This window comes from Heterocephalus glaber, unplaced genomic scaffold (genome assembly GCF_053883595.1).
Source record: "Heterocephalus glaber isolate CG9 unplaced genomic scaffold, H.glaber_assembly_v1.0 deba00001429, whole genome shotgun sequence".
Taxonomy (NCBI): Eukaryota; Metazoa; Chordata; class Mammalia; order Rodentia; family Bathyergidae; genus Heterocephalus; species Heterocephalus glaber.
This window is the reverse complement of record NW_028258294.1, coordinates 3,639,685-3,658,845: the sequence shown is the minus strand read 5'-3', so window position 1 is coordinate 3,658,845 and position 19,161 is coordinate 3,639,685. Positions and strand designations below refer to the sequence as shown.

The 19,161-nt window shown below is 36.9% G+C and overlaps 1 protein-coding gene and 1 long non-coding RNA gene across 2 annotated transcripts in view; one reads left to right on the top strand and one right to left on the bottom strand.

Moving 5' to 3' along the window:
• The window catches only part of Eed (embryonic ectoderm development), a 32,768-nt gene extending 23,238 nt beyond the window's left edge, over positions 1–9,530 (bottom strand). The window contains exons 1-3 of the mRNA XM_004868230.4: positions 9,270–9,530; positions 3,753–3,905; positions 1,597–1,689 (exon numbers count right to left, since the gene is read on the bottom strand). Coding sequence (XP_004868287.1) covers positions 1,597–1,689; positions 3,753–3,905; positions 9,270–9,383 — 360 coding nt within the window. The 5' untranslated portion in view covers positions 9,384–9,530. The remainder of the gene's footprint in view (positions 1–1,596; positions 1,690–3,752; positions 3,906–9,269) is intronic.
• On the top strand, positions 9,528–18,480 carry LOC101705150 (uncharacterized). Its single transcript, XR_002390363.2, has 2 exons — positions 9,528–9,965; positions 18,358–18,480. It is a non-coding gene; the product is annotated as an uncharacterized LOC101705150 (long non-coding RNA).
• Positions 18,481–19,161: the final 681 nt, after the last annotated feature.

The window sequence follows — 19,161 nt, the reverse complement described above, 5'->3', positions numbered from 1 at the left end:
ATTATAACATTAGGTTTAATGTTTAAAAAGGTAGATTCAAATTTAATTAATGGGCTACACTGCCAGCTGGAAAAAAAAAAACAAACCTCAATTTGTTCTTGAAATTTTATCACTTTTCCTATAAATTGTTATTTTTCAAAGAATTTGGGAACTAAGTTGCACATCATACAATGTACAGTTCAGCTGAAAGCTAAGAAAAGCTATTACTGAATGTTAGCAACTTCAGTGGTTGGGCTGGGCATGGTGGCACACGCCTGTGATCCCAGCACTTGGGAGGCTGAGGCAGGAGGAGAGGCCAGCCAGGCTAGATCAAGGCCAGCCCAAACTACATAGCCAGACAGGGCCTCAGAGAAAGAAAGAGAAAAAAAAAAAATCAAACAAACTTCAGTGGTTAACTTTCAAATATTTAGAATTTCAACTTTGTCAAACAGTAAAAGCACTAGTGCCTTAAATACAATTAAAATTCCTTAAAGGAGCACCTGGGAAAACACTACCTAAAGCCAAATTTTACATTTTAGAAAACACATAAAGGAAGGATTTGGCAGTATGTATTTCTATAATTTGGCCCAGAATTGATAGTATGTGTTTCTATAATTCTTAAAGTATTAGAAAAGGAAAAAAAAAAAAAAAAAGAAAAAAGAAAGAAGTAAGCTCAGGAAAATGCTGCCATTTGAAAAATATTGAACTTGCAACTCCTGTTACCAAGTTAATTTTAACTTAAACAGAACAAAAACAGGAGGAAACAGAAACAAATATAGGAAACCAGTGGTATACATTAAAAATCATGATCTTTCGCTTCTCTAAGAATTTTAGCACAATAACAAAAGAAGCATAAAATTTAATTCACTTAACTAAGTTATAGAACATTTCCCAGATTCACCTTTTCCCCTTTGAGCTGAGGGTGGTGGAAGTGACTTTTGTTGACAAACCACATCCAATTAATCTATTTTCTCCATATTTCTTTCTCTGAATATATTAATATATTTCTGCTCTATTCATTCTCCCTGGAAAACATGAGGGAATCTTCCTGTTCTCCACTTATTTAGAAGTAATAAGAAATAAATAAATCTTTGCAATCCATCCACCCCTTGTTTAAGTAAAAACTAATGATTTATGCTAAAATGTCCAGAACAGTTCTCTTGATCCACTTCTCTCAGTTCAAGATTCGGTACTTTTGGCTTCCTTAAAAAGCAAACTCAAATGTTTATTGTGAATAATTAAAACACTTTTAAAACTATTTTTAAAATCCACTAGATTAGTTTTAATTTGTAAAGTCATTAATTACCTGTTTAAAAAATCAGACTTACCCTATTTGAATGATGAATAATAAAAATCCTTTTAAAAAAGCCAATTCTCTCCACTATTCAAAGTTAATATTTATGAAGAAAAATACAAAGCCTGTTTCATTAACAACTGGGAATAACAGAGGTACTTCCTAGCCATAAAGTTTTAACTTGACAATTTCTTGAAAGCATCCCTTTTATACAAAAGAATCATATCGCTATACAAAATTTCCTTCAAAACCATTCCATTTCAGTATCATATCAACATATTCAACAATCAAGCCAAATGCCAAGAAGACCCCTTATCACTCACTCTGTTGCTTCCTACAGTTGCAAATACTAATGGATCTCCTTCTTTACTGTGCCAGTTAAATTGTACTCCAAACAATGGCTGGTTATGATCTTCCTACAAAATAATCATGAAATAAGAAAATTTAATATCTTAGAAACCAAAAAACTTTAGTAAACTAACCTTAACCCGTCTTTCTCCAAAATTCAATCTATTATCTTGAGTATCAAACAAAAGCTAACTTTTGACAATAAAACTGAAATATATCTACTAGATCAGTTTTCACATATTAAAATACTGTGTCTGATAAAGTTTTATAACAAAGACTTAGATCACAGATAATTACTTACCTATGAAAACACTTTGATACTGCCTTTTATTTTCTTAAACCCCACCATATTCTAAATCATAATAAATTGGGTTATTTTGGTAGATAAAGTTAACCACTTAGGCCATGAAGACACTACAATCTGGAATAGAAAACTAGCAAATAGCCTTAAAGAGGTAATATAGCTTCTTTGGCTATATCACTTTTAAGTTTAATTTCTCCCTTGTAAAGTGAACCATATTAGACTCCATTCAAATCACCACTTTCTCTTTCTTCCATAGAAATAACTGTAATTAATCTTGAATTTGGGTCTTCAAAGAAAAATAACCCAATAACTTTTATAATGAACAAGAGTAAATGAACAATGGAGTAACTGAATTTTGGAGGGAATGGACTATACCTTCACAGACACACAAGGAGAGAGCAAAAGGTAAGATTATTCACTTTGTTTACAGAGTTATTTTTCAGCTTTGGTACTTTACTGGCAACCTCCTGGCATGTAACACTAACTTTTAGATTCACTTTAAGGCACCGTTTTCACTTTTAAAGTTGAACAACTTTCATTTTCTTATCATTTAAAAAGCCACATGTTTTGGCTTTTGAAATGTTTAAATGGCAGTTAAAATATCTTCCAGATATAGCATCTAAAACTAATAAATTAAAAATAAATAGATATTAATGAGAAATATTTATAAGATTGCGTTAGTCTTATTTATAATAAGACTCCTTTTACAGGAGATAATTTAAACACTGAGCATTTAATTTTTGCTTCCTAGACAAGTAAATGCCATGTAGCCACAGCTTTTTTTTTTTTGCAGTGCTAGGGATTGAACCTAGGGCCTCACACATACTAGGCAAGTGCTCTACCACTAAGCTACACCCCCAGCCCAGCCAAAGCTTCTTATGTTTCCTGAACTTAACCTAAAAAGGTATATTAGATATTTAGAAAAGGTTTTAGCTTACATATGTATGAGATAATGGGTATTTTTCCTCAGGAAAAATAAACCCAAATTTTAAAAAGCAGAAAATGGACATATAAAATAAAACCTCTAAAATAAATACCGTGGGCCAGGCATGTGGTGCACACCTATAATCCCATCATGTGGGAGGCTGAGGCAGGAGAATCACTGGATGGTCAAAGCCAGCCTGGGCTACATAGTGAGTTCAAAGCCACCTGAGCTACACAGCAAGACCCTGTCTCAGAAAACAAGAACAGCCAGGGATTTAGCTCAGTGGTTCTGCTGCCTGCCCAGCAAGATCAAGGACCTGATTTCGATCCCTGGTACCAAAAACAAAGAAACAAACAAATCAATAATCCTTTTTATAAAGTGAAAATGCAATAACTTAACCCTACTTCTCTTTTCCTCAAATAATATTTTAAAATTTTTTAAATTTCATACCTTTTTCTTTTAAAACAATAAAGCACAAAGGTTAAAATTTTTTAAAACTGTACAAAGTAAGGCATCCGCTTGAATTTATAATGACTTCTCAGTTAATGGATCACATCAGCTCTTTTCAGTAACTGGTGCCAGAAGTGGCTCATCTTTTTAAGTTTCTCCAAGACATGAAGAGGAACTTTTCCCAAATCTTTTATTTGAATCAAGAAACAATAAAGTAAAACCAGCTTGCAATGGTCAGTATTACGCATTAAAACAACAAAAAACCCAAAAAACAAAATGTGCAGGACAGAAATATGCAGCTTAAACTATCAAGAACAAAAAAACAAACAAAAACTTCAAAACACTGTAACTTTAAAATATTTAAAACATGACAGTATCTTGAAAATGTATGCCACCGAGAAGTAATTCTGAAGCTTAACACTCAGGCCAAAGAATCTGTCTTCTGTACATACCTTGAGACTGTTTACACATTTAAAAGAATATTTGCACTTCTTCGATTTCCATTTTCCCTTTCCCCAACTTTTCCTTCCAGGTGCATTTGGAGTATTTGTAGGTGTATCAGGGCGCTCAGTGTTTGTCCCACTTTCTATACTGACAGCATCATCCTATAAGCAGTAAATTAGAAAAAATTGCATGAAACAGCAATACTGTATTTAGCAGCAAAGGACTTTGTACTGGAAAGATGCTGAGACCCAAAGATATACAAAAAATGAAAATCTATTTTTTCTTGCCTTCAAATATAGATAAAAAATTAATACAACTACAACTTAGAATTTTTGTAGGTATTTTGTATTTCAGAAAACAATGAAAACAAAATACTAACCAGAGTGATAAGAGTAACACTGGCTTAAGGCACTAGCCTGTGCCACCTACTTTAATGTACTGGGTCTTTTAATCCTAACAGATCTTCCCAGAAAGCACTGTTGATAATGAAATGCTGGAACCTAACTGTTCTCTTGCAGGTAAGGGTTGCTGGGATTCCATCCCAAAACTGTGACTAATAAATCTTACTGACCTATATGTCTTTGTAATTTATTTGACTGCTACTCAGTTTGGAGGATGAGGATGGATGGCCATTTGAGGCAGGAGCATTAATCCTTCCTACTTTAGATGTAGACTTTTTAAATCCTGTTACTCAGATTCTGCTTATTTATAACAAACCATTTATTATTTTTAAAGTCCTATAAATTCTTTGCTATTTGTAAATAAAATTTGCCTCATAGTTCTAAAGAAATATTATTCTTGCATTACTAGATACTCTTCATAAAGTAAAATTTTTCTAAATACACAAATGACTGCAGGAAACTTCAAAAAATTCTTCTAATTTATTTCTTATCTCCAGTCTAAAAAGACATATTAATGGCCTTTTAATCTTAGCAGAGGATTTCACTACCTCCTTTGATTAAAGATTCCAATGTCTTCTCTGGAATAAAAAGATTTATTTAAAGCTATGACCTCAGGGCACTTGCTCCTAAATTCCTTCCAGAGGAACTTTTTTTTCCCCATGAAATGCCTATTAACATCTGTTAGCACACAGGGCAGGAAACAGTGCCTTTAAGGAATATTTCTAAATTACAGCTTCCCAAAGCTGGTTTTATGATATTACAGAAAGTCAAAAATTAACTGAAGTGTCAAAAGATATATAAAATCATATTAATTCACTTAAGACTATATATAAAACAGTTCTTGAGGGTTTTCAAATTTCAAATGGCTCCAAAATGAAATGTCTTTGTGAAAAATACCCTATTCTGGAACATTCTGCTTATTTAACATAAAAAAGGGAATGAAGTAGATTGGTAGCACAAAATAAGTGCTCAAATACTTCAACTGTAATTTAGTGTAACTAATTCATCCTTATGGAAATGGGAAATGGAAAATTTTACAGCTGCATCCCCAGGTTGAAAGCATTTTTTGTTTCTCCCTCTTTCTCCCCACCTTGTGGTTATATTTACATAGTTAAAATCTAGTGTACAGGTGCTGGGGATTTACCTCAGTGGTTTCACCGCCTGCTGCGCAAGCCCAAGGACCCAAGTTCGATTCCCCCGGTACCAAAAAAAAAAAAAAATCTAGTGTACAAAACAATTCAATGTATCTATGAAAAACTATGCATGCTTGCTGGTTATCAGATACTTTCTTTAAAGTATGATACAATTCTTTTAAAGTTACAGATAAATGGTAGACACACAAATTGTCTCCATAAAGTTCAAAGATGCTTTCCTTTCACACAGTGGAAAAAAGTTTTTTCTCCATTTGTAATTCATCTTTACATTCTTTTTGTTTGATACAGATTTGTACTGTTTTGTGACGTAGCCCAACCGACCTCCAATGCTGCTTGACAAAGTTCCAGCTGGGGGAAAGAAAGGGTGGAACACATCGTACACTCATGTTTTATTTTTTCTTGCCATAATGTTTATAATTGTTATTCTGATCACAGGAGTCACTGTGTTTGTGACTAACAACAAACTCTCCTTGAGGCAAATTGGTAATGATGTATTGAAATCTGATCTGGCTCAAAAGTCCCAAATTCCAGTTTCTCTTAGTTCTATTACCTCATCTACTTCTAAAGAAACCTCTCCTAAAACCCCCCTCTGTTTCCCCACTACTATAACTCCCTCTCTTATTGCTGACATTCTATTTACTAAAGGGGTCTTATGAAGAGATTGAAAGGACAGACTTTAGATGTAAGAAATAGTGGAAAATGGGAAATAGAAAGAACGTTAAGACAGGTAAATGCATTAAGGAGGCAAGTTACTCAGTATTTCTCAAAGTGTTGTAAATATCTCCTCCTCATGGACTATGAACCCAAATGACACTTAGGTAAGATAAACAGAGGTATAGAAAAATAGAGAGCTAATAGCAAACTATATTAATCCTTATGCAGTTTCTCAAGGACTAGCTGGTGACCACAAGTTTGACATTTAATTAATTAAATCTTGCTTGTACTCCCGCTGATATAGGGATTTTGATTGTTACCCTCTGGAGATTTTGATTAAGTTATTCTGTTCTGCTTAGGTATGGGAAAATAAGGGGACAATTGTAATTTTAAGAAATGTATTCATGATGTTCAATGAAATGAATCAGCTTAGAAAAAATATACTGTTTAACAAAAATAACCTTTACCTCACTAGATATTGCTAAGGCAACCTAAACTGTAAACATATTCTGCCCGATGCCTCTTAGCTATTGGTTAAAGATATAAAAATAAATCAGACCCTGAGACTTCTCACAGGGAACCTGAACACTGTTTGTGAAGGCTCTTTTCTCATCGCCGGCCCAGGACATCTCCTCTTCCTACCCTACATCGACTGCAGATGGTCTGCGGCAGTTTTGACTTTTCTGGCTAACTGGTTGTAACATTCACCTAGTTCCTTCAAATGAATAAAATAAAATAAAATTTTAAATAATGTTTGATTACCTTTTATTTTCCTGAAAAATTCTCCTAACAGAAGGGAGAAATGAAATAATAAAAAAACCTCTTCAACATTTATACACCAGCTTCTTAACTCTCTGACTAACCACTGAGCAGGCAATCAAGAGGCCACGTAAAATGCTGTCAGTAGCAGGGCACATTGTCTATTTTACTTCTGACCATTTAATTTACCTGTCTCTCCCAAAAGGCAAATCAAGATGGAATCAAATGGAAATGTAATACCATCAAAATGCTTTCATTTATCTTTAAAGTAAACTATCTGCTGAGTGTCTAATATATGTCCAGGATGACTCCCATCCTACCTTGTCCTCAAAGTACAGAATACTGTGCAACAGGTAAGGTACTACTATCCTTACTTCCTTTCCCAACAAGGAACAGACTCAGAAAGTAATTTGTCCCTTAATCTTGCCACAGTAACTTAAATCAAAAGACAAGCCTCCAGATTGAACCCCCTGATCTTACTAACCACAACCATAAATATCCTTCCATAAGCTAACAACTCTACAGATCTTAAAAAGTCTGATAGGGCCGGGGATTTAGCTCAGCGTTTCTGCCTCCGTCTCGCAAGCACAAGGTCCCGAGTTTGATCCCCGGTACCAAAAAAAAGTCTGATAAAATGGCAAATTACACAATAAATTTTGAGTATATTCTTCAAATCTTTGACTCACTTTAACAGTAGTAATGCTGAGGTTATCTTACCCAACTCAAAAGCCTTTCTTCCCCCACCTGCTTATGCCCTTTTATTATTATTCAGATACCTTAAGAATAAAACCACTGCCCTTGTTATTTTTTCCTGAACTTACTTTTATCCAATGTTCCGTACTCCCTCTTCCCTAACCTGTATCTTAGATTAGGTCTTGGATGGAATTTGAAGGATATGTAAAGTCAAATGGGGAAAAAAACCTGCATCTTAATTTTCATCATTTTTAAATGAAATTTAGCACTTTTATTATAGTGAAGGTGACATACATGCCAATGTTACTATAATTATGATTTTTTTTGGGGGGGGGTCAATGGAAATCACAAATTTATATCATACTTATTGAGTATCTTTTACCCAAAATGTTTGAAACGAGAAGTGTTGCAGATTCTGGAGTTTTTTGAATTTTAGACTACTTGTATGTACTTTACCAGTTAAGCATCCTTCATCCAAAAAGCTGAAATCTGAAATGCTTCAAAACCCAAAACATTGAATGCCAACATGATAGTCCAAAAGTTAGAGATTTTTGAATTTTCAAATTAGGAATGCCCTACTGTCAAACCCACTGCCAGATATTTTCACTTAATGTGCTAAAGAAATGCATATATTTGTACATTTAAAAATTGTGTTTTTTGAGGTGCTAGGAATCTAACCCAGGGCCTCCCACATGCTACCAGATCTCTCCATTGAGCTATACCCCTAGTCCTAAAAAGCAACTTAAAAACATACTTTACAATTTCATAATGGACTTGTAATCTTATTATATATAACTAAATATATTTTGTACGTTTTAAAATATCTCGAAAGACGCCCCAGGTGTCCTAGAAACACACCGAGATAATAATAATGATAATAACTTTCACTTTATTTTGGCCCTTGAATTTTTCCTCATTCTAAATAGGTTTGACACCTTCAATATACTCTGCCTGACTATTAAGGATGTGAAAGGGCCAGAAGTACTGTAGGATCACAAAATATGTAATAATTTTAATAAATAATTAACATTTGTATAATACTTAGTATGGGGCAGGTACTCCTCTAAGCACTTTATATTATACTGTACATCATTTAATCCTCACATTTCATTTAATCCTCACCTAATTACATCTGTCTTCACCGTTATCTAAAGTCTTCCAGGACGTTCTCATTTTAAAAGCTTTTAAAAGAGAAATGACCCCTTAATCAAAGGTGGTTCCCCACTCGAAGTCAGGAGACGATCCTCTCAATTCTGCTCCTCCTACAGACAAACAGCCACCCAGGCGCACCCCATCTCCATGGACAGGACAGGAGCAGAGACAAAATACCCTTTAATAAAGTCACCCAAACTTTAAAGTCAAAGAGGTATACTTCCCATCCTTAAGATACTATAGGAATCGAAGAGTGACAGTCCCTAAACTTCTTTAAGAGTCCTTAAACAGAAGCTAAACTTCTTTAAGAGTCCTTAAACAGAAGCAGACTCTGCTCACTCCTAATTTTCTTAGAAAAATTTCTAACATGCCTTTTAAATCACTTCAATCTCAGATTCGCAATCTCCCCTAAGTCCCCCAAAGGCGCATACACTCCCCCATCATGTGCAAAAAGATCTCAGAGCAAACCTCTTAGACCCCTGCAACCACTTAAACCACTCTCCTGCACCAAGTTTCTGCTCGCTTCCAGCCCCAACTCAAAATTCCCACAGGGACAACCTCGGTTTTCGGTTTTTTCTGCACGCCCGCGTTTTCCTGAGTACGGGGTGACACCTCTCCCTCCCCCACTGCCGCCCGACCGCCCCCGCGCCTAGTTTTAAAAGAACTTAAAACTTCACTCCAGAGTCCCGTGACTGCTAGGGGCTGTGCTCACATTCTCATCTCCAGAGAGGTCCGGGTTGCTGTTCTCGTCGCTACTCAGCTTTTGCTTCTTGGCCGTAGGCATGTCTGTTCCCGCCGGCGCTGTCGACACTTCCCTCTCGGACATATTCCTCCGCCTCCCTCCAGGTTCCTGCCGCCTCGGGCGGGGCCTCCGCCACACCGCCGTCAAGCAAGCTCGTCCGGAGCTTGCCGCAAAGCTGCCACTGCCGCCGCCACCTCCACCGCTCCCCCCACTGTCGCAAATCGCGCCCAGCCGCCGAGGCGGGCGAGCGTGCGACCCCGCCACACTGCTGAAAAAGGGGCGCGCTCGCGCGCCCTCCTGCGCGGCTTCCTGGCTCCTTCCCTTTCTCTACAGCCGTCTTGCCGTTTTCCCGCCGCCCTCTCGGCAGTTTGCACGGAGGTGTATGATCTGCTGGTTTAAGAGGGCAATATTTCGTATGTCCCCCTTCCTCACCACCGCCTCGAAAAGAAGAGGCGGAACTCAAAGGGATGCTCCCTCACCCACTTCTTCCTTCCAAAGTCCTTTCATCCGCAATTGGCTCAATCCTTCGATCTCCGACCTGCTGCAAAGGAGCGAAAGTCTGTGGAATGGACTAGACCACCAGTGTCCCAAAGGAGGGGAGAAACATAAGAAATTACCTCTTGCTTTAGCTGTGTATGCAAAGGGCCTCAATATTGGACTTGGAAGGTAACTTTTTCTTGTTATTTACGGAGCTTTTCATAGCCTCGTTTTTGCTTGAAGACAGCAATTCACACACTGTACACTGCTTTACACTGGTCACCCCCTTCTGACAAATGGAAGGTACCCATCAAAAGGTGCGCATGCGCCGAAGCGTATTCTCGCGCTCGGTTGTTGGGAGCCGCCTCCTCCAAGCCCCTCCTCTTTTTGAATGCTTGTTCCCCAAGCCAGGTAGTTTTCTACCAGGTTTCCGAAGCCCAATTTAGATTTCAAAGCGCTGCCAAATCATAGTCTCTGTACGCTACCCAAATTCTTGACGAATATTTTTTCCGATGCATAATTACTGCAGTAAATGATTATCTCCACCGAATGCCAATATTGGTTAAGGTTTATGTAGAAATGTCTTAAATTTAAGAGAATATAGACTAATGAGGTACAGCCGAGTGCTCTTTTGACTGTTAAAAGATTATCAGTGATCAGTCAAGAAAAAGCCAAGGCCCATAAATCAGTGATTATTTCCAAGAGATGAGATTGTGAGACTTAAGCGACTGGCAATATTTTATTTTTAAACTTTTTTGTATATCAGATACAATAACATTTTAGAAAAAAGGCAGCGAAATTGTCATAGTTTACTAAAATATTTGTATCAGTTAGATCTATCTGGGCTCTTCACTGCACCCAGTGAAGGCTCTTGGTAAACCTTCTGGATTTGTTGGGTGGGCCATTAAGCCCTATAACTAAAGGACCAGCAGTCAATAAGCCTACCACCACCACCACCACCACCACCACCACCCTTTTCTTTTTGTTTTGTTTTTTGAGACAGAGCCTAGCTATGTAGTTCAGGCTGGCCTTGAACTCTATGCGTAGCACAGGCTGGGCTGGAACTTGCAGCAATATTCCTATCTCAGCCTTTCAAGTGCTGGGACTACAGGTATGCCTACCCTCTTTTTAAATAATTGCGACTCCTTCTGGACCTCAGTGTCCTCATTGGTAAAAATGGGAAAAGAAAGGAGTAACTTTGTTTTTTCTTTTTTCCCCCCAGTACTAGAGATTGAACCCAGGGCCTTCCCTCCCCTTTAGTAATGGAGTTGCCCGGGATGGACTCTAACTTGGAATTCTTCTGCCTCAACCTCCTAGATTTCTGGGTTACAAGCCTGGCTGGGATTTAACATTTCTTGAGCATCCACTTGATAGTATATATATCTTCTCTCTTGGACTTCATTATGTCTCCCAATGAATAACTAGTCTAGAATGTTGCATCTATGATATTCTAGTATTCTGCACCCTACCTTTACAACGAGAATATCAGAAATTTTTAAAAAATGATGGAATATCAGTTTTGTCAGATGAAGATTCCAAGTCACTGTTCCTTTTAGAGATAAAGAGAAAACTGGATTGAGAATGAGAAGAGAAAGGTAAAGGAAGGAATAAGATTTTTAATGAAAACTCAGGAAAAAATGAGGAAGCTGAGAAAAAGTTAAGGTCTTAATAATAATTGAAATTATTACCAAACATTTCCAGTGTACCAGACAATTCTAAACACTTCTCATTTGGTGAGAGAATCATGAAGCAGATAGTTAGCTACCAAGAAAGTAAGATGTGCTTTAGTATGATATTTTCATCAGCAGAAACACAGTCCCCTCTTGGGAGAATGCTTATGAAATGTAGCTCCAGGAGTAAAGAATGGACAAAAGCATTTCAGATCCAAATACTGCATGTGGGTTGAGGATCAGTGGGAGCTGTGAAGTCAACTTCTAGTCATCAAATTAGAAAAGTTTTGAATATTTAGATAAAAGACATCTATGGGAGGAAAATGCCTTCCAGCATTCATGTTATCTGTAATGAAGCAAAACTATTTTTAAAGAGTTTTATTACAACTTGGAGGAGTTTGTTTTCTGATGAATCAGGAATGGTAAATGGAAATTAGTTTATATTCACTATTACTCATGTTAAAGAACATTTTATTCTAAAACATTAAAATGGTAAGGAAGACTTCATTCAAGGCTAATTTGATATATGTCAAAACTATCATAATAGGGGAGAGAGATCAAGCTCAACTGAATAGCATAGACACTGGGGATTTATAGTCAAAGAACAGAGTTGGAGATTAGTGGTTGGGAAATTATGAAAAGATATCAGGAGTAGGGGAATTCTTGCCAAACTGATTTAACAGGATTCTTGCTAAAGGAAGGCCAGGGTGATCAGACATCGCAGGTGGGGTATTCTCTCTGAAGACTGTAGAATTATTGCTACAAATGAATAGGCAAGATGAAGAAAGGGTTCAAGGACAAGATCTAGTTGAGAAAAGGGGTTAGAGTGGACTGAAGTTTCATAAAGGAGAAAGTCTTTGTCACTAATTTAATATATATATAAAATATCACAGGTATTCTACTTAGAGTACTACTTTTATGGTGTTAATTGAATATATCAAAGTATCATTACCTATTAAGAAGTCATAAGTTTCTCAACCCTGAATTCTATCATGAAGGATTTCAGGAACCACCACAGTTGGAGAGGTCTTACTGTGTATATTTTACAAAGGAGGAAATTTAGGCTTCAGATCATTGAGCAGTTTATCCAAAAACATGCAGTTCTTCAAGTGACAGAACTAGAGATTTCCCTGGGCATGTTGGTACACGCCTGTAGTCCCAGCACTCAGGAGGCTGAGACTGGAGGATCTTGGCAAGCTCAAAGCCAGCCTGGGCTACACGGTGAGTTCAAGGCCAGCCTGAACTGCATGGCAAGACCCTGTCTCAAAAAAACAAACAAAAAAAACCACAACAACAACAAAACCAAACTAGAGATTGTATTCAGTAGATTGGAAAGCTCTAAGTTCTGTAATTCTACTCAGAGCTTAGTCTTTAGACCTCAGAATTTTTCATACACCATCCATGAACATCAAAAAACGACCTCACTTGGAACAGAAAGATGACATAACTGGAAAAACCTGGAGAAATGTTGATAAGTCTGGTACAGTTAATAATAATAATATATGTATTTCAATTTCTTTATTTTGATCTATGTATCATAGTAATGTAAAATGTTGGCAATAAGGGAAAATGTATGAGCATATAGAAACTCATACTGTATTTGCCACTTTTCTGTAAAATTGACCCAAAATTTTAAAAATAAATTTATTTTAGAAAATTCTATCTCGTATTAGCCTATTGAAATCCCAGTAATAAATACCCTTTGGCTTCAAATAAGTAGTTGAACAATCATTTATATAGAAAAGAAAATTCATAGCCTCTCTTGGCATTGTCTTCTAATTATCTTCTAAGCTCTACATGAGGAAATGAGTTTCAAAAGCTAAATTAAATCTTTTCCATTTCAATTGAAGTTTATTTCTTATTCATTCAATATTTTTGTCTCTCCTACTTCATAAATAGCAGCTGTTCATCATCAGTCATACAATCCCATGTGCTTGTAGATCTAGTATACTATGACAAGAACATCATATGGCTTCTTTGAACATTTAGAAAAAATCAAGAAGAATTTACTCAATCCCATTTATATGCAAAGCAGTATGGTACTTTCAGGTGGGTAGGGGGAGTGTGATAAAGGAGAAACTAAGACACAGTCCTGTTCTTCAAAAAGCCTAATTTTCTTTTAGCATTAAAAAAATCTCATGAGTGGCTGGGGATTTAGCTCAGTGGTTCCGCCGCCTGCCTCGCAAGCGCAAGGACCCGTGTTCAAACCCCGGTACAAAAAAAAAAAAAAAAAAAAAATCTCATGAGGGGCTGGCGATTTAGCTCAGTGGCACCACGGCTGCCTTGAAAGTGCAAGGTCCTGAGTTCAATTCCCAGAAAAAATATTCCCAGAAAAAAAAAATATTCCATGCATTTAATAAATATTTGCTGAGTACTCACTTCATGCCACTCACTGTTCCAGGTTCTGAGGAGACTTGATAATAAGTAAAACCAGACAGGTACCTGCTGTTATAGAGCTCATGTCTAATGGGAGAAATAAACATTAATCAAATAATTACCAAAGAAAGGTAAAATACAACTGTTGCATGAAGGGAAATTCAGGATCAAGGCTGCCTAGTCTATATGGTACCTTTGTGCTATATTTAAAAAGGCACTGCCACAGGTAGAAACAGCTGGGCAAGCACACCATGCCTATGGTGAATTAGAAAAAGGTGCTCTTCCTTCCAGCTGATATAGCCCTGCTCCATGTGCAAGGCTTTGTAAGTGAAGCACAAACTGGAGTTCAGCCTATTTATCACCTCAGCTAGGAACCCATGTTTAGATAAATAACCTGCACAACCATGCACAGCAGTCCTACAAAGGTCTCATAGTCACATATAATAAAGTGAGACATGGGAAGTTTTCCCTGAGGAACAGGCAGAAGAATGGACCAACAAGAAGATTGAGAGTTAAGCAGATGAAAGATAAGAATGAAAAACATCCTAGAACTGACAGCAAGAAGTGCAAACCACCTTGGAGCAAGAATGGAGGGGTCAAATGCCATTGGTAAACTGAATAGTCAGTCCTGGTGAAGGACTGAAAAAGTGACAGTACTACAGTGATAAATACTGGTAGAAAAAGAGTTAAGACAATTATGCAGGACCTTGCAGACAACCTTAAGATTACTGTGTAAAAATATATCTTTTGCTGATAGGACATAGGCAGAAAAGGTAAAGGAGGAACCCTTACATCAGTACAGACTCTTCCTTCCCTCCCTGCTTCAACACAAGCTTCAGATGGACTCATTATTCCCCAACATGATAGAAGAAAATAAGATGAAGTAAATCACTCAAGATAGGCGGAGGACTGAACCCAGGGCCTTGGGCATGCTAAGCTACATCTCCAGCTTTGAAAGTGAAATGGTTTGCTCAAGAAAAAATGTACATGGTGACAACGTTCCTTCCCTCCAAGAATGCTGTAGTATACCAAAGAAGAAGCAGATATTGGCAGAGGCTCTTCATATAGTTGGTGTCACAGCTGTTTACCTGAAAAGGAAGACTGTGGACCTGCGGAACTTAGCTTCCAGGAGCCACCCGACATTTATAACTTTCAACAATGACATCAAAACAATGCCAGCAAGATTGAGAAATTTCTTTTTTTTTCTTTTTTTTTTTTTTTTTGGTACTGGGTATCAAACTCAGTACCTCCACTTACCAGGCAGGCGCTGTGCTGCTGAGCTACATCCCTGGCAATTGAGGAATTTCTTGAAGAAGTCTTACACCCTCCCAAATATTTAAAGCTTTCACCAAAATACCCAGAGTCAAATACTGCTGGAATGGACATCTTTGCCAGCTTCTCTGCTTATATCAAGAGCTTGAGGCCAGAGTCTAATGAATCATTGGACAGAGGTCTCTTGAAAACACTTCAGAAACTGGATGAGTATTTAAATTCTCCCCTACCTGATATTTTATTTTAATTTTTGTTGGTATTTCATTTGTACAGAGTGAAATGCATGGGTCTTAAATATACAGTTCAATAAGTTTTGACTCAATATACACACATGTAATCCACATTTCATTAAGATGAAGTGGATGGAATTTCCAGCACTTCAGAAGATTTCCCCATGCCTCTTCCCAGACAAGCCTCTCTCCTCCTCTCCTCAACCTCTCAGACTCCCAAGCAACACTATTATATTCTGTTTTGGCTATGTTGGTGTATGAGTTCTGCCTATTCTAGAACTTTGTATAAATGGAAAATTCCATATGTACTTTTTTGTGGCTGGCTTCTTTTGCTCAGCATAATGTTTTTAAGATGTATAAGGTGGCATTAACGATTAAAGAAAAATAACATCTAGATTGGTGATTCTGAAATTATGACAGGCATAGGAATCATCTGGATAGCTTGTTAAATCACAGTTGCCTGCGGTCCATCTCCAGAAACTCTGATATGTGAATGTGTGTCTAACAAACTCACACGTGAAGCCAGTCCTGCTGATTGAAGAAGCACACTGAGAACCTCTGATCTAGATGATAAAATCAGGAATAGTTTCTGAGAGTTTACTCATTCAACAAGTGTTTTTAGAGGACCTGCCTATATGCCAATCATTTTCTAAGTTTCTGGGATTCAAAACTAAATCATCATGTCTCTCCTCTAGTAATTTATAATCTGATAAGGAAAAGCAGAGGTAAACCAAATGAATATTTCTAGCTGCTTTAGAAAATCTATTCAAAGCCTAGGCTACATAGTGAGTTCAAACCTAGCTTGAACTGCATAGATTCTATCTCAAAATAAAACAAAACAAAACCTGTTCAAATTGAGAATGGTGGTGCACACCCAGCACTTAGCAGGTTGAGGCAGGAGGATCACCTGAGTTCAAGGCCAGACTGAACTACATGGCAAGACCCTGTCTCAAAATAAAACAAAGTCTATTCACTAAATCATGGAACAAAATTTTGAAAGAAAGTGTTTTTGCTTTCCGAAATAGATGAACCACTAAGAAGCAAAGCAAGGCTGTATAATGGATCTCATTCTAGTCACAGGATTCCTCACTGTGAAGCTGACTGCAAAGATGATTATTTTCCATGTGTCTGGTACTGCACAAAGTGTTTTTTTATGGAATATGTCATTTAATCCTCTAATAGTTCTACGAAGCTTGGAATATATAACCCACATTTTATGGACAAGGGAACTGTAGCTCAGAGAGTTAAGAGATTAGACAAAGGCCACTCAATGAGTAAATGGGAGAGTCAGAATTCAAACTCACATCTGGTTGACTCAGATGCTGGTCCTTTCTCTGGAAAAAAGCAACCTTTAAAAGAAATATCAGTGCTAAAAAATACTACTGAGTATTATAATACAAATATTCAACATAGAATACAGGGGCCAGGGATGTAGCTTAGTGGTGCTGTGCCTACCTGGCAAGTGCAAGGTCCTGGGTTTGATCCCTGGTTCCACAAAAAAACAAAAAACAAAACAAAACAAAAAACATAGAATATAGTACTTTGACAAGATGGGTAAGGGAGTAACCAGTTTTGGGCCGGGGATTCAGCTCAGTGGTGCTGCCGCCTGCTTTGCAATTGCAAGGTCCACAGTTTGATCCCTGTTACCAAAAAACAAATAAGAGTATTTATAATCCCAATTTTAACAAGGTAGAAATAATGAGGCAGCTTCATGAAGAAGTAGGAATTATTTGGAAAGCAAATTTTGTTTATGTCACCCTAATGGAGTCCTAGAAACAGAGACAATCCAAAGGATGCAAATGCTGCATTCCAAACATTAAGAAAGTATACTCAGTTGTAGATAAAGAAAAATTAATCAAGATCAAGTATAGCGTGAATGAAATCCTCTTGTGATCATACAGTGCCTTGTCTTGCCAAGTACAGACCTTGTGATGTCAGTTTTCTATTTATATTCATATTCTATTCCCAGAATGGTACATTCGACATCATAAGTTCAGTACTTTGGTGTATGTTTTGTAATAGTCTCTTTTTGGTTTGGGAAGGGCCAGTCATGAAAAGTCTTATGCTGTAGATGTGTAAAAAATGGGTAGCTAAAGAAGAGTTTTCAGTTTGACAGAGGTCACCGGGTAAGACGGGAGGCAGGAAGAGGAGCTCTGAGGCTCTTTCAGTACTCAAATCTGAATTAAGGTAGTACCAATGAAGACGGAAAGCAAGGGGTTGTTTCCAAAAGTAATTAAGAAATACAATCTGCAAGACTCAGTAATTCATGGAAGGTGAAGGGAGAAGGGAGCCAGGCATAGGGTGACTCAGTTTAGAGTTTGGCTGATTTCCTGGATGGTAGTATCTAAACCAAGGTAAGGAAAATAACAGAAGTAAGTGGAATTTTTATTTTATTGTTGAGAAGACAGGAACGATGTAATTTTACAAATAACAATAGACTCTTACTAATTTAAGAAAAGAATAAGTTCAAACAATGGAGATAATTCCAATGTCTTACTCTTTCAAAAGAAAGTATAAGCATTAAGTAGAATAATATATGTGGAGGAGCTTAAAACATTTAATATTTCAGGGAAAATGTTGAAAAAATCTGATTTTTGAAATAAAGGTTTGCTCTTACTTTAAGTTTAGCAGCCTTGATTTTAAGAATGATAAATGTTATCCACAATTTCCCTTCAGTACAATAAAGAAAAGGGGGAAAAAAAAAGAAAAGTGGGCACAGGAAAATTTATTTTGATTGTGACTATCTTTTGAGATTCTTAGTGTTCTTTTCAAATGTAAATCAAAACTAGGTGATACCCCTATTTTAAAATACTAAGACAAAAAGGATCCAGGGCCGGGGTTTAGCTCAGTGGTTCTGGCACCTGCTGTGCAAGTGCAAGGTCCCAAGTTCGAACGCCAGTACCAAAAAAAAAAAGGATCCAGAAAGTTGTACTTAGAGGTAAGTATCATTTATTGAAGGTTTGTCATATGCCAGGTATGTTGCACAGTTTATCTCATTTAATCTTGATAACATCCTTGTATCTCTATTTACAGGTGAGGAAGCTGAGACAGAAGTCAAGTTGTAACTCAAAATCACAAAAGTAGCATGTGGTATAGCTAAGTATAAATCCTAACTCGGACCTGAGTTCTTTACCACTGCACTATATAATGGCTTCCCACTAAGCTGCTAACATGTTCATCTTAGGTGAGTAGATTTATATATTTTCTTCCCTTCTTCCTTCCCTCTCTTCCTTTTTTCCTTTCTTTTTGTTTCTCTATTTTTGTTTTTGTTTTTTTTGGTAATAAGAATGTGCTACTTTTGAATTAAGAAAAGTGTTTATTTTAATTTAAAAAGCAAACAGATAAATTAATTTATTTTACATAGTCCAATTCTCATCTACCCTCCTCCCCAATCTCTATGCCTAATTTTGATTTTAAGTATTAAGAACATTGCTGTTTGGGCCAGGGATTTAGCTCAGTGGTTCTGCGCCTGCCTTGCAAGCACAAGGACCTGAGTTCGATCCCTGGTACCAAAAAAAAAAAAGAACATTGCTGTTTGAAGTTAAGGCTTGCCTGTTACATGGTACATATTTTGTGCTTAATTCTTTGAAGACTGCAATTACTGCCAGGTTAATTAACTGTCATTATTTTAGAGTCAGAAATATTACAGGTAAATGCTCAGCTTTATAGTTTAAAGCTAGATAAATGAGAGTTTTGTTGTTGTTTTAACATTTGTAATTTCTATATTATCTGAAAGTTTGTTAGTCAACCATCAAAAATTCACTGTTAGCTATCAGTTAAAGTCAGTGCTCAAAACAGTACTGACATTTGATACCTAATTCAGAACTATGAGGATCA